This window comes from Trichechus manatus, unplaced genomic scaffold (genome assembly GCF_000243295.1).
Source record: "Trichechus manatus latirostris isolate Lorelei unplaced genomic scaffold, TriManLat1.0 scaffold00120, whole genome shotgun sequence".
Taxonomy (NCBI): domain Eukaryota; kingdom Metazoa; phylum Chordata; class Mammalia; order Sirenia; family Trichechidae; genus Trichechus; species Trichechus manatus.
Genome location: NW_004444056.1, coordinates 1,662,407 through 1,675,583, shown reverse-complemented (window position 1 = coordinate 1,675,583; position 13,177 = coordinate 1,662,407). Strand labels below are relative to the sequence as shown.

General features: G+C 40.1%; 2 protein-coding genes across 8 annotated transcripts in view; one reads left to right on the top strand and one right to left on the bottom strand.

The window, feature by feature from the left end:
• The window catches only part of CENPP (centromere protein P), a 391,733-nt gene extending 386,744 nt beyond the window's left edge, over positions 1 to 4,989 (bottom strand). Inside the window, exon 1 of the mRNA XM_004384245.2 lies at positions 4,525 to 4,989. Within this exon, the coding sequence (XP_004384302.1) occupies positions 4,525 to 4,631 (107 nt within the window). The 5' untranslated portion in view covers positions 4,632 to 4,989. The remainder of the gene's footprint in view (positions 1 to 4,524) is intronic.
• Positions 4,987 to 13,177, top strand: part of NOL8 (nucleolar protein 8) — a 40,684-nt gene continuing 32,493 nt past the window's right edge. For 2 of the 7 annotated variants that reach the window (XM_023738606.1, XM_023738607.1), the window contains exons 1-4: positions 5,347 to 5,853; positions 6,382 to 6,545; positions 7,116 to 7,178; positions 8,149 to 8,227. In XM_023738606.1, coding sequence (XP_023594374.1) covers positions 5,801 to 5,853; positions 6,382 to 6,545; positions 7,116 to 7,178; positions 8,149 to 8,227 — 359 coding nt within the window. In that variant the 5' untranslated portion in view covers positions 5,347 to 5,800. Of the gene's footprint in view, positions 5,305 to 5,346; positions 5,854 to 6,381; positions 6,546 to 7,115; positions 7,179 to 8,148; positions 8,228 to 13,177 lie in introns of those variants that run through there. The other 5 variants (XM_004384217.2, XM_023738602.1, XM_023738604.1 and 2 more) reach the window with 4 other exon arrangements.

The window sequence follows — 13,177 nt, the reverse complement described above, 5'->3', positions numbered from 1 at the left end:
CCATTGGGGTCTCATAACAATGTATGTTAAAAAAAAAAAAATTCTGTATAGGAGACTAACTTGAAATGTAAACTTCATCTAATTACAACAATAAAAAAAAGGGGGGGATAAGAAAAAAAAAAGATTACAGCCAAGAAAACCATATGGGGAAGTTCTAATCTGTCACAAAGGGTCACTATGAGTCAAAAATTGACTCAACAGCACCTAGCAACGACATGCAGAACTCTAAAAGAACCTGTATATTCTCATTCCTAGCAGCAATTTACTTGGAACAAAATACCTTCAGTCCATTTCAAGTAATGATGTTAGTTTAAATTGTTTTTGGTTAGTTTGCATTTTATTGGCTTTATAGTTTTATTATTTGTTAATCTGTTTTAGTAGCACAAAAACATTTTTTGTCAAAATTAGAGGCCCACAACATGTGTACTGTTAAATCAGAAACTGTTTTGTTCTGTAGGCCTTCATCTTAAGTGAGAATAGCAGCACAATTGGAAGAGCGTATTCGATGTCACTGAAACTGTGCATGTAGACATTTTTGAAATGGTGTATCTTTGGCTATGTATATTTTCACCAAAAAAAAAAAAGGTCGAGAAGGGAGAGGGTTGACATGTTGTGGGGTTGTTACCCAATGTCACAAAACAATATGTGTACTACCGTTTCATGAGTAACTATTTGTTCTGTAAGCCTTCACCTGAAGTACAATAAAAATAAAAAAAATTAGAGGCCCACAAGAATTTTTTTCCCTTTAAAACGAATCTACACATGACAAATTTAAAAGTCTACTAAGAACAATTACTATCAGCCAAACTCTGTTCTAAATATATATTAACTCAATTAGTCCTCACAGTTATCGAAAACTTGGGTACTATTTTACCATGGAGGAAAGTGAAGCACAGAAAAAGGAGGTCACTTAACCAAGATGCTCAGCTAGTAACAGAGCCACAATTTGAAACCAGGCAGTTTGGCCATGGACTGTGGACACGTGGATATAGCTGAACACTAGCTCCAATTTTCTTATCTATTCAGCCATTTTAAATCACTTAAAAAATAGCTTGGTACACAGGTCCCAATCCTCCTCCTCCACCATAGTGAACAGAAACTTCACATAAGGTCTAAACACCTTGGACTGACGTTTAAAGTCTTCCACAATCTGGACCCTTCCTACTTTCCCAACTTGATCATTGAAGAGTCTCAGATTATATTTAATCTACTATTCTACCCTGGACTAATTATGACACCTTATGGCCAGTAAAAAAAAAAAAGTTTCCCCATAGTATGATACAGTGACTCTCAAACTTTAAAGTGTGCAAAGAAATCATCTGGGGGACTTGTTAAAAATGCAGGTTCTGATTCAGTAAGTCAAGGGTGGGGCTGAAATAATTCTATATTTCTAACAAACTCCCAGGTGATGCTCCTATATAGCTTCCAATTTGTAGAGCACATTTACAGCAGCAAGGGTATCGAATAAATTTACTCTTATTTATGTTCTCTGAGCTTCAGTTTGCGTAACTTTAAAATGGAGTTAACAGCAGCACTTACCTCTGAGGATTTTCGTGAGCATTAAAAGAGATGATGCACATAAAGTCCTATGCATTTCTCAGTCCGGCACTCAGTATATAATCAACAGACATTGGCTGTTACTAGTAACAAAGACCTCATTAAGATGCCACCACTTTATCACAGGTATCTCTCTAGTTACTTTTGCCTCCTTCCCTTCCCGCATTGTTTCCTGAACTGAATGCATCTGACAACCATCTTCCCAGCTTTTACCAACGTCTCCTAAAGGCTGTATTAATTGTTTTTCTTCAAATTAACTTACCTGAAGTATTTTTCAAAGGAAAATTTTCAAAAATACCTCAAGTATTTTTCAAAGGAAATGTTACATCACTATTGTAAACGAAAAATCAGTGTCACTTGCCATCGTTGGGTGACCCACGTTGAAGAGAAAAATTAGTAACAGACATCTTACTTTGATTTTAAGGTTTTTCTTTTCCACAAAACCAAATATTAACCATAAAAAGCCTGCCAAGAAACTGCTCTACAGCAAAGTAAATTTGACTATCGTGCTAGAAAAGGATAGTCGACAAACCATTACCTTCTAATGTAAATTGCTAAAAGTCTCTTTGCTGCAGGTGGGTTGTTGTTAGGTGCCCTCAAGTTGGTTCCAACTCATGGTGACCCTATGTACTACAGAATGAAATGCTGCCTCGTCCTGCGCCATCCTCACAATCATTGCTATGTCTGAGCCCACTGTTGCAGCCACTGTGTCAATCCATCTCATGGAGTGTGGGTAGAGGGCCAAATTATTAGCAGCCAGGCTGGAAGTAAACTGATATCAGTTGATCTCAGTAAGGGGGAAAGGCAGGGTTCAATCAATGATGTTAAGATTAACCAAAGGTTGATCTTCTATATTTCTCCCACTTCTTCTCTTTAAAGCCTCCTTGTACCTAGCTTCTTGAAGCCATTTGCTTTTTCTGGAATTAAAATAACCTCTGTATATGTTGCGGAGCCCTGGTGATGCAGTGGTTAAGAGTTCGGCTGCTAACCAAAAGGTCGGCAGTTTGAATCCCCCAGCTGCTCCTTGGAACCCTATGGGTCAGTTCTACTCTGTCCTACAGGGTTGCTATGAGTCGGAATCAACTGACTGCAACGGATTTTGGTTTGTTTTTATATGCTGTACAGGGGTTCCAAAATCGAGGTGCCCGGTAAATCGAGGGTGGCTAGCTCAGGTTTGGGCTGGACTCCATTTCGTTATTTTTGCTTTTGCCTTAGCAACAGTTAACCTTTATACAAACTTAATCTTGTATCTAAAGAAATGTTTTTCTTTGTACCCAAGCTAAGAAAAAGCCTTGACACAAATAACAGCTCATTCCCAAGGAGCCCTGATACACACAGCATATCTAACCTCTATGTTCCTAGAAAGGAATGCCTTACAAACCAATCCCCCTAGCCCAATATGCTCTGTAAACAAATCCCAGCTTTGAGATGTCCCGCCTCCGAGTTGCCTAATTGCTTGGCAACCAATCAGAATATTGCACCTTATAACCAAAACAAACAAAAAACCAAACCCTTTGCCGTTGAGTCGATTCCGACCCATAGAGACGCTAAAGGACACAGCACAACTGCCCCGTACAGTTTCTAAGGAGCGCCTGGTGGATTCGAACTGCTGACCTTTTGGTTAGCAACAGTAGCTCTTAACCACTACGCCACCGGGGTTTCCTTGCACCTTTTAGTTCCTGGTTTTACTGTATAAATATTGCTGTGTGACGCTAGCATACTGGAGACTAGCTTTCACTTTGTGAGATTCAGTGCTTCCCCAATTCACTTGCCTTTCCTTTCAATAACTCTCTCTTGATCATATTTTTAAATAGAGCACACCATTGTTACTCTAGGACAATGCATATAGAATAACTGCTCCGAATAAACCTTATGTTCAAATTTTGGTGAGTTTTATTACTTTTAACACTCATAAAAGCAAATACCATGAAACCAGAGGTATTAAATCCTAACTAGATATTGTCAACTGAAAACAAGACTATCCAGTTAGGGAGATAAGCAAGACTTTCTCCTTGACATTTATCAGCAAGGGAAAGAGAACCAAAATGAAAAAACAACTTTCTCACTAAACCAAAAACCAAACGCGTTGCCATCGAGTCTCTTCTGACTCATAGCGACCCCTATAGGACACAGCAAAACTGCCCCATACGGTTTCCAAGGAGCGGCTGGTGGATTCAAACTGCCCGCCTTTTGGTTAGCAGCTGAGCTCTTAACCACTGGGCCACCAGGGCTCCGCCTTCTCACTACAACGATTAAATCAGTTAATTCATGTGGTTAAATGAAATAAAAATGGAATCTTGTGGTTGACAAAATGTCCTCGTGGTTGGGTGGAAAACTCCCCTAAAACCTGTCTTTACCAAAACTTAAGCCTAGCTTTCCTGTAAATCAGGCCACACTCCTTCACCGAAGAGATTCTCACATAGCTTCCACCTTTGCTGACCAACAAAATCCTGACAGCATTTCAATAGTAAATTGTGTAAGTCAATCAGAAACAAGCTTCTTTGCTTCCACATTTTTGTCAATAAAAAGACAGTCACTGCTGATACTCTCAGTGGGGTGTGCTACCCGTTTCGCGAAACCTCTGCAGGAATAAACCTCATTCAACAGATTAATTTTATTACAGACTCAGTTTCTTTTGACAATGTAACACGATTAGAACAGGGCTGCACAAAAAGTGCTCAGTAACTGGCCATTATTGTAGAATTGACATTATTTTAAGCCCATATTTTGGGATGCCCCATGTTACACAATATTCAGTCAACTGCCGGGTTTGAGTTGGGTGATAGGGAAACGTCTGTGGAGAGATATTAGGCGCCTTCAGAGAAAAGAGGGATTCCCCCGCGTGAATGAGGTGGCCTCACCCAGGGAACAGGTATCAGCTGGACCCTGAGAAGGTGCAGGCGGGAGGCGCGGGAGGCGGCAAAGGCGGGAGCGGGCGCGCGGAAGGCTGGGGAGGCGGCCACGTACTTGGCGTTGGAGGTCTCTTTCCAGGACGCCGTCGGCTCCTCGCATGCCCGCCTCAGGATTGCTATTTCTGCTTCCAGGGCGCGTACCTCAGCCCATTCGGCCTCCATACGGCAGCGCTGACAACAACCGGATCCCGTCAGGTCCCTACTGACTGGGGCCTTCTAGGCGCTTCAAGACTCCCGCGCTCTCCCAGCGCGGACCATTTGCCGAGCTCGGTGGGGGTGAGGGTGTGGGAGCTCGCGCCCTAGAACATAAAACCCCAAGCTCACAAAATATCCCAAGGTCGTTTACGTCCCTGCGCACGTTAACAAAGCTGTCTCCAAGAAGTCCCTACACTTTCAAGAGAGTTGATTCATCCCACCCCCAAAGCCAAGGGTGCTGCCGCTGACCCCGCGCTGGTGGCGCGTTAGAGGAACCCGCGTGCTTACGTCACTGAAAAAGAAGGCCCGGACTACGCGAGGGCCAAGCAGCTCTTTATTTCATTCCTTCACTTCCGCCGTCAAGTCTAGGAGTTGATGAATTCACGGCGATAACATGCTTCATCAAGAATTAGGAATTTTCGGCTTGGGCTCTTTTGCGGACGTTGGGGGGAAAAGTGGCGGAGGCATCACAGTAGCGCCGAAAACAAACGAAATAAAGAGCCCTCGGGAATTGAGTGTGGAAACGGAACCTTAAGAGCCTGGTTTGGAAATCGCGTAGGAAAGAAGAGCGAGTGCGCCTGCTGGGACACGTGATTAGAAGCTAGCGGTCTGAGCTGCGCTGGCTCTAAGAAAAGGTCTGGTAAGGAGTGCTTTGGGGGCATGGCAAGTGACAGGGCCTTTCGATCTAGCCTCTCTCTTCTCTCCTTTGGGTCTTCTCGGAGGAAAAAGGCTGGATTGGGCACATTGGGGGTGGGGAAGCGGCAGGCCTTAGCTCACGCCCAGAACCTAAGCCATACTTTGGACTCCCGGGCGCCGGATTAGCGTCTCGCTTAGGAGTCTGTGAGCTCCTGGAGAAGGGAGGGGTGCGAGCTGAGTGCATACAGGTTTCTAAACTAGATGAGAGATCTCATAATGGACCTCAAATCTCAGTACCTCTGCAGAAGCTTTCTTGAATCTCCTCTAATCCAACAACCCTCGGATGGATTTTTTTTATTTAATAGGGTGTAGTATGATGTTAAGAGTACTGGGTTCTGGGATTAGACTTGAATTATAATCCTGGCTCCACCACTAATTTTCGTGTGGCATTGGCAAAGAGACTTACTATCTCCGATCCTCAATTTGCTCATTTGAAAAACATGAATACTAATAGTACGTCAATGTGGGGATTAAATGAGAAGATACATACAAGGTACAGTGCTGGCACATAGTAAACAACAAGTCTGTATTAGCTGTAATTATTAGTTGCTCTTGATGCCTGAACAGTACTTTGCAGACCCTTATATTGTGACATGGTATTGTTATTGCAGCATTGTTTACTTCCCTATGACTGACGAGCTCCAGGATAAAGACCTGTTTTTATTACCTGCCCCATGCTATTTCTGTCAGCGTTTGTTAAAGTGAATAAACGAGTGTAAGAATGAATAAAGGAAACATAGTTAACAACATGAATAAGTAAATAAAGAGGAGTGGACTATAATATTGTCATTTTTAGGGAAAACACCTGCCTGTACCTGTGCATGTATGTGTGTAGAGGTGCATTCATGAAAAACGTGGATATGGGGCTTGAGCAGAATCTCCAGGGGTAAAATTTGGGAGCAGTACAGCAAGGCTTGAAACATAGGTCCAGGGGACCAATTTGGCATAGGGGTTTTAAAGGGAGGAGTCACTTTTTTGAAGAACTGAAGGAAAGAACTCTTTTTTTCCTCTCTGCCTATAGAAAAGTATTTTTCCCAGTAGAACGCATGAAAGCCAACAGAGAAATGAAGCGCCTTTATGTGGGTGGCCTTAGCCAGGCCATTTCCCAGGCTGACCTACAAAATCAGTTCAGTAGATTCGGAGACGTTTCTGATGTGGAGATCATCACACGGAAAGATGAGCAAGGTAAGTTTATAGCCCTTCTTTGGGTAGTTAAAGGCAGACATAACAAGGTCGAGTATTACAAAATAAAGGAATCACAGAGATAAATGTTAGCTCTGAAAACTGAAAGTCATGCCTGTTTGATTACAAAATATTCCGCACCCCTGCCCTCAATCCAGCACCCCCACACCCACTCCTGGAGGTGTTACATATGATGTGGAACTCGCTCAGAATTACATTAATAAAATCAGAAAAATCTAAATTCCAAAACACGTCTGATTTCTGAAACATATAACTTTGTTTTCAGAGTTAACAGTCTAACATTGATTAATTATCCTGCTGTATAGGCTAGCGCTAACGTACAATCAAGATGTTTCCTTGAATGACTATGTGACATTTTTATTTATTTCCTTTTGAAATATTCTGATAATCATGCTTAGAAAAATGTAGTCTTTATATCCAGTAAAAATAAACAAGATTTGTCTTTGAAACTGTAAATTTCAAAGAGATCATTTTATTTTTTAATTTAGAAACTTAATCTTTACATTGTTCTCTGGATCAGAGTTTAAATAAATTTATTATTCTTTTTTTTAGGAAACCCACAGAAAATCTTTGCATATGTCAACATCAGGGTGTCAGAAGCAGACCTGAAAAAATGTAAGGTTATCATGTTTTCTATAGTATTTGTCAGTTGATATCATTGTGTAATTTGGAGTAACTTTGGTTGTAAATCTAAACTTCTATAGCCGCTTTTAAGTCATCCAGAGAGACAACCATGATGAAGAATATTCTGATATTCTACAATTCAGCAGGTTTAGGTCCATCGCATTTGACTTCAGCAGACATATGGTAGCATAGCTTAGATGTGTTGAAAGAAGTGTGCTTGCTCAAAACCTAGTATTCTCAAGGACTTTGGACACAGAACTAAACCGCTCCTCCTCCCCAGTGTACTCATTTCTTGAGTAGCTAATTGTTGTCATTAAATGCTGCTTGTAAAGGACTTTCAAATATGCCTTTTTTAATACCATATTAACTCCTTGAAATTGTGAATACTCTGTTGATAAAATTAATAAAGCTTAAGGTGAACAGTGGCTTGCAGTGAAGAAAGAAGTCATCCATACTGCCACTAATGCAGTAATGTATCCTAAATATTTTGAGGTTGAAAAGTCAGAGGATATCGAAAAAGTATGTAAAGAGGGGGGTTATCATCAGCCTTTCATAACCTCATTTGCCAAAAGATTACTTTGTTCTCTTGCTCAGGTGAGGAAATACATATGGCAAACATAAGATTGTGTTAAAAACACATCACCTCTGTTGTGTGTCCTGTGACAACTTATTTAAACTTCTAAGCCCAGTTTGCTTATCTGATGAATGTTGATAATAATAGTGCTTACTTCATAATGTTACTGTGAGGATTAAATTAAATAATGTGTTTGTACTTAGCATAGTACACAGCATAAAGATGAGGTGTGAACGTACGCCCTTCTCTCTCTAGGTCTCATTTTCTCTATTCTACTTTCTCTGTCTCTGTGAAAAACAAGTCTTGGTACTAACATAGTTAGGAAAAGCACATGCTGAAATATATTTGAATTGCCGTATACTTGAGTAATAATTGCTTACTTTATAGGTATGTCTGTTTTAAATAAAACAAAATGGAAAGGTGGAACACTGCAAATTGAGCAAGCAAAAGAAAGCTTTTTGCACAGGTAAGATTTTCTGTACGTGGATTTAAACCCTTTTTCTTTATATTGTAAATGGCTTTACATATTTACGTAATTGACTTGAAATTATTGAGTAATATGCTATAACATTCTTAGCAAATTCAAACATTACAAATAAAGCTGAAATCCCTGTCTTCCACTCCCCCCATCCCAGAATTGACCAAGAAAGATGATTCAATGATGATTCAAAAAGATAATTGTATGTGTGTGTATTTATATACGTGTACGTTTATATGTATTCGTATATATGCATATATACATACATACTATATTTTACACGTATAACATGCGCCTTCTACATTTGTTTGCCAACCACTCCCTCCCTTATCTTACCAGAAAATGAGGTATTTTTGTAAGCATGCTATGCTAATTTTTTTTCTTTATAACAACACGTAAAAGAAAATCGGCATAGCAGTCCTTATGAAAATACCTCACAAAGGTATGAAGTGATTGGCAAACATAGAAGACATGTTATTTGTGTAAAAGTATGGGTACACTCAATTTCATCTTTTTTAAACACAACCTGTTATGGAGTTCTGGTGGTACAGTGGTTAAGAGCTACGGCTGATAACCAAGAGGTGTGCAGTTCAGATCCACTAGCCACTCCTTGGAAATCCTATGAGGCAGTTCTACCCTGTCCTTATAGAGTTGCTGTTATGTTTTTTTATAGTGGTGATGTCGATCTTCATCCTTTGTCTCACTTTTTTAGTACTATTTCAGAAAATGGCTATACCACAGTATATTTGGTCATCCCCTTGTAGTTAGGTGCTGTAGACTCGTTTCCAACTCGTAGTGACCCTATGTACAATAGAGTGAAACACTGCCCGATCCTGTACCATCCTCACAATCATTGTTGTGCTCGAGCCCATTGTTGTAGTCACTATGTGAATCCATCTCGTTAAGGATCTTTCTTTCTCGCTGACCCTCTACTTTACCAAGCCGGACGCCCTCCAGGGACTGGCCCCTCTTGATAACATGTCCAAAGTACATGAGACGAAGTCTCACCATCCTTGCTTCTAAGGAGCATTCTGGCTGTACTTTTTTCAAGTCAGATGTGTTCGTTCTCCTGGTGGTCCATGGTATATTCAGTATTCTTTGCCAACACCATAATTCAAAGGTGTCAGTTCTTTGGTTATCCTTATTCATTGTCCAGCTTTCGCACGCACATGAGATGATTGAAAACACTATGGCTTGGGTCAGGTGCACCTTAGTTCAAAGTGACATCTTTGCTTTTTAACACTTTAAAGTGATCTTTTGCAGAAGATTTCCCAATACAATACATCGTTTGATTTCTTGACTGCTGCTTCTCCGTGGGTGTTGATTGTGGATCCAAGTAAAATGAAATCCTTGACAACTTCAGTCTTTTTTCCGTTTATCACGATGTTGCTTATTGGTCTAGCTGTGAGGATTTTTGTTTTCTTTATGCTGAGGTACAATCCACACTGAAGGCTGTAGTCTTTGATCTTCTTCAGTAACTGCTTCAAATCCTCTTCACTTTCAGCAAGCAACGTTGTGTCGTCTACATATTGCAGGTTGTTAACGAGTCTTTCTCCAGTCCTGATGCTGCATTGTTCATATAGTTCAGCTTCTCAGATTATTTGCTCAGCCTACAGATTGAGTATGGTGAAAGGATAAAACCCTAACGCACACTTTTCCTGACTTTAAACCACACATTATACCCTTGTTCTGTTCGAACCACTACCTCTTGGTCTGTGTAAATAGGTTCCTCATGAGCACAATTAAGTGTTCTGGAACTCCCATCCTTTGTATTATTATCTATAATTTGTTATGATTCACATAGTGGAATACCTTTGCACAGTCAGTAAAACACAGGTAAACATCTTTCTGGTATTCTGTACTTTCAGCCAAGATCCGTTTGACATCAGCAATGATATCCCTAGTTCCACATCCTTTTCTGAATCCAGCTTGAACTTCTCGCAGTTCCCTGTCAATACATTGCTTCAACTGCCTTTGAATGATCTCCAGAAAAATTTTACTTGTGTGTGATGTTAATGATATTTTTGGATAATTTCTGCATTCTGTTGGATCACCTTTCTTTGGAATGGGCACAAATATGACTCTCTTCCAGTCGGTTGGCCAGGAAGCTGTCTTCCAAGTTTCTTGATATAGACAAGTGAGCACCTCCAGCACTACATCCATTTGTTCTGACATCTCAGTTGGTATTCCGTCAATTCCTGGAGCTTTGGTTTTCACCAGTGCCTTCAGTGCAGCTTGGAGTTCTTCCTTCAGTACCATCGGTTCTTAATCATATGCTGCTTCCTGAAATGGATGAACATTGACCAGTTCTTTTTGGTATAGTGACTTTGTGTATTCCTTCCATTTTCTTTTGATGCTTCCTTCATCGTTCAGTATTTTCCCCTTGGAATCCTTCAATATTGCAACTTGAGGCTTGAATTTTTTCTTCAGTTCTTCCAGCTTGAGAAATGCCAAGCGTGTTCTTTCCTTTTGGTTTTCTAATTCCAGGTCTTTGCACATTTCGTTATAATACTTTGTCTTCTTGAGTCATCCCTTCAAATCTGTTCGTTTTGTTTACTTCATCATTTCTTCCTTTCACTGTAGCTACTCTGTTCAAGAGCAAGTTTCAGAGTCTCTTCTGAACTCCATTTTGGTTTTTTGGTTTTTTGGTTTTTTTTTATTGTACTTAAGGTGAAGGCTTACAGAACAAATAGTTTCTCATGAAACAGTAGTACACATATTGTTTTATGACATTGGTTAACAACCCCACAACATGTTAACCCTCTCCCTTCTCAACTTTTTTTTTGGTGAAAATATACATAGCCAGAGGTACACCATTTCAAAAATTTCTACATGCACAGTTCAGTGACATCGACTACGCTCTTCCAATTGTGCTGCTCTGAACTCCATTTTGGTCTTCTCTTTCTTTTCTATCTTTTTGATGGCCTTTAGCTTTTTTCATGTGTGATGTTCTTGATGTCATTCCACAGCTCATCTGGTCTTCAGTCATTAGTGTTCAGCGCATCAAATCTGTTCTTGAGATGGTCTCTAAATTCAGGTAGGATATACTCAAGGTCGTATTTTGGCTGTTGCAGACTTGCTCTGTTGATGGACTTACCCTAATGATGGACATTTAGAAATTTTTCAGTTCTTCATTATCATAGGTGATCCCTCAATATCCTTGAGGATGTCTCTTGCATATGTGCAGGTATTTCTCTGGAGTTTATATCAAAAAGTGTAATCACTGAGTCCTGGATTTATGCACATGTAAATTTTACTAGACACTACTGACGTGCTTATATTGATTTTGAGAATTAATGCTAACATACAAACATGAAAAGATGATGCAAGATCCCAGTATAAGAAGCATAAGATCAGTTATGCAAGTGATTTAAAAACAAGACAGTGCAATAATAAGCATTATAGAATTTTCAAATTCTAAAGGTATTCTCAGGGAGAAAAGATTATTTGAGTTTGGAGGCTTTCAAACTAGGAAGCACTTAAAGATGAAGGGTCCAGGAATGTTGATAAGATTGTTCTAAACTCTAGAAATGGCATAAGCAAATATACAGTCTAAAACTAGCGGCAGGCAGCCTAAATGAGCTATGTTATGGTGGAGTAATCTGGTGTTAAATGTGGGTATTTGGTTTTGTTCTTCAGCTGGGGGCCTCTAACCCTCTGTCCACAAGGTAATGATGTCACTTTGATTCAGCAGCATCTAATTGCCTATTGTGTGCACCGCTGAGCAAGGCAAGTACACAGCATTGGAGTGTTGTAGGTATGCACACAGGACACAGATTTGATGGTTCTTCTGAAAGGTGGACTACAAAAGAGACAGGCTAGAGGCAAAGAGATCAGCAAGGATTGGTCAGTACCATTTGTCCAGTCCTGAGTAAAGTGGGGGTAGTTTGAATTGGATGATTGAGATGGCATTCTATCATTATGAGGGTGGTGGTGTTGGGTGCCATCAAGTTGCTTTCAACTCATAGTGACAACATGTGACCTCATGGGGTTTTCTATGCTGTAATCTTTCTGAAAGCAGATCACCAGGTCTTTTTTTCCCAACAGGGCTGCTGGGTGGACTTGAGCTGCCAACCTTTTTGGTTAGCAGCCAAGCGCTTAACCCTTGCACCACCAGGGTAGAAATAACCAATTGTTAAAATGTGGTAAATTGGGTTCCAAAAGATAACTGTTCATGAGGATCAGTGGCGGGAGAGAGGATAGATAAATACCAAGTATACAAGTTGAAAGTGGAAAATCAAGAGGCTTTATTATCCATGGTCTCAGTCTTACCATGAAATGGAGCTGGGACATCTGCTGGGAGCAGGGCAGTGGGCATGGGAAAGAACATGAGAGATTAGGGAAAATGACTAGAGTGGGTGTGGCGGGGGGTGGACCTCCAAGCTATTTTGGAATAGCTCTGGTAGCAAAGCCTTTTCCACGCTTTACAGATCTTTTCAGTAGCCTACAATAGGAGACTGGTTGGGTAAATTATCATGTATTTATGTAATGGCATGTTGTACAGCCATTAACATCAACTACAGGTACTCCCAACTTACGACAGGTTTCCTTTCCAACAACTCCGTCCTAGGTCAGTTCTGACGTAAGTCGAATGCCTCTTTTTTTTTTTTTTTTTAGTTTTCGTTATTATTGTCTTTTATTATCAGTATCTTTATAAATCCAATCTTTATTTGTTTTTGGGGGTTGAAAACGTTACATATGAACTTAGAGATACGTTTTCATACATACGTACGTAAAAAAATACCTAAATCAGAAAAATTTACTTGGACAATAAAGAAGAGTTTGACAATGTAGGCATTTTGTCAGTTGTGATAATAACTCCACTTGTAGAAGGTTCTAGATTATCCCTGGAAATGGGGATAGGGTTTCTAGTGAGAAAATTAGTGACAATTGTCTGTGTGGTCCTTTTTTTTTTTTTTAATATTCTTTTTTTTTTTT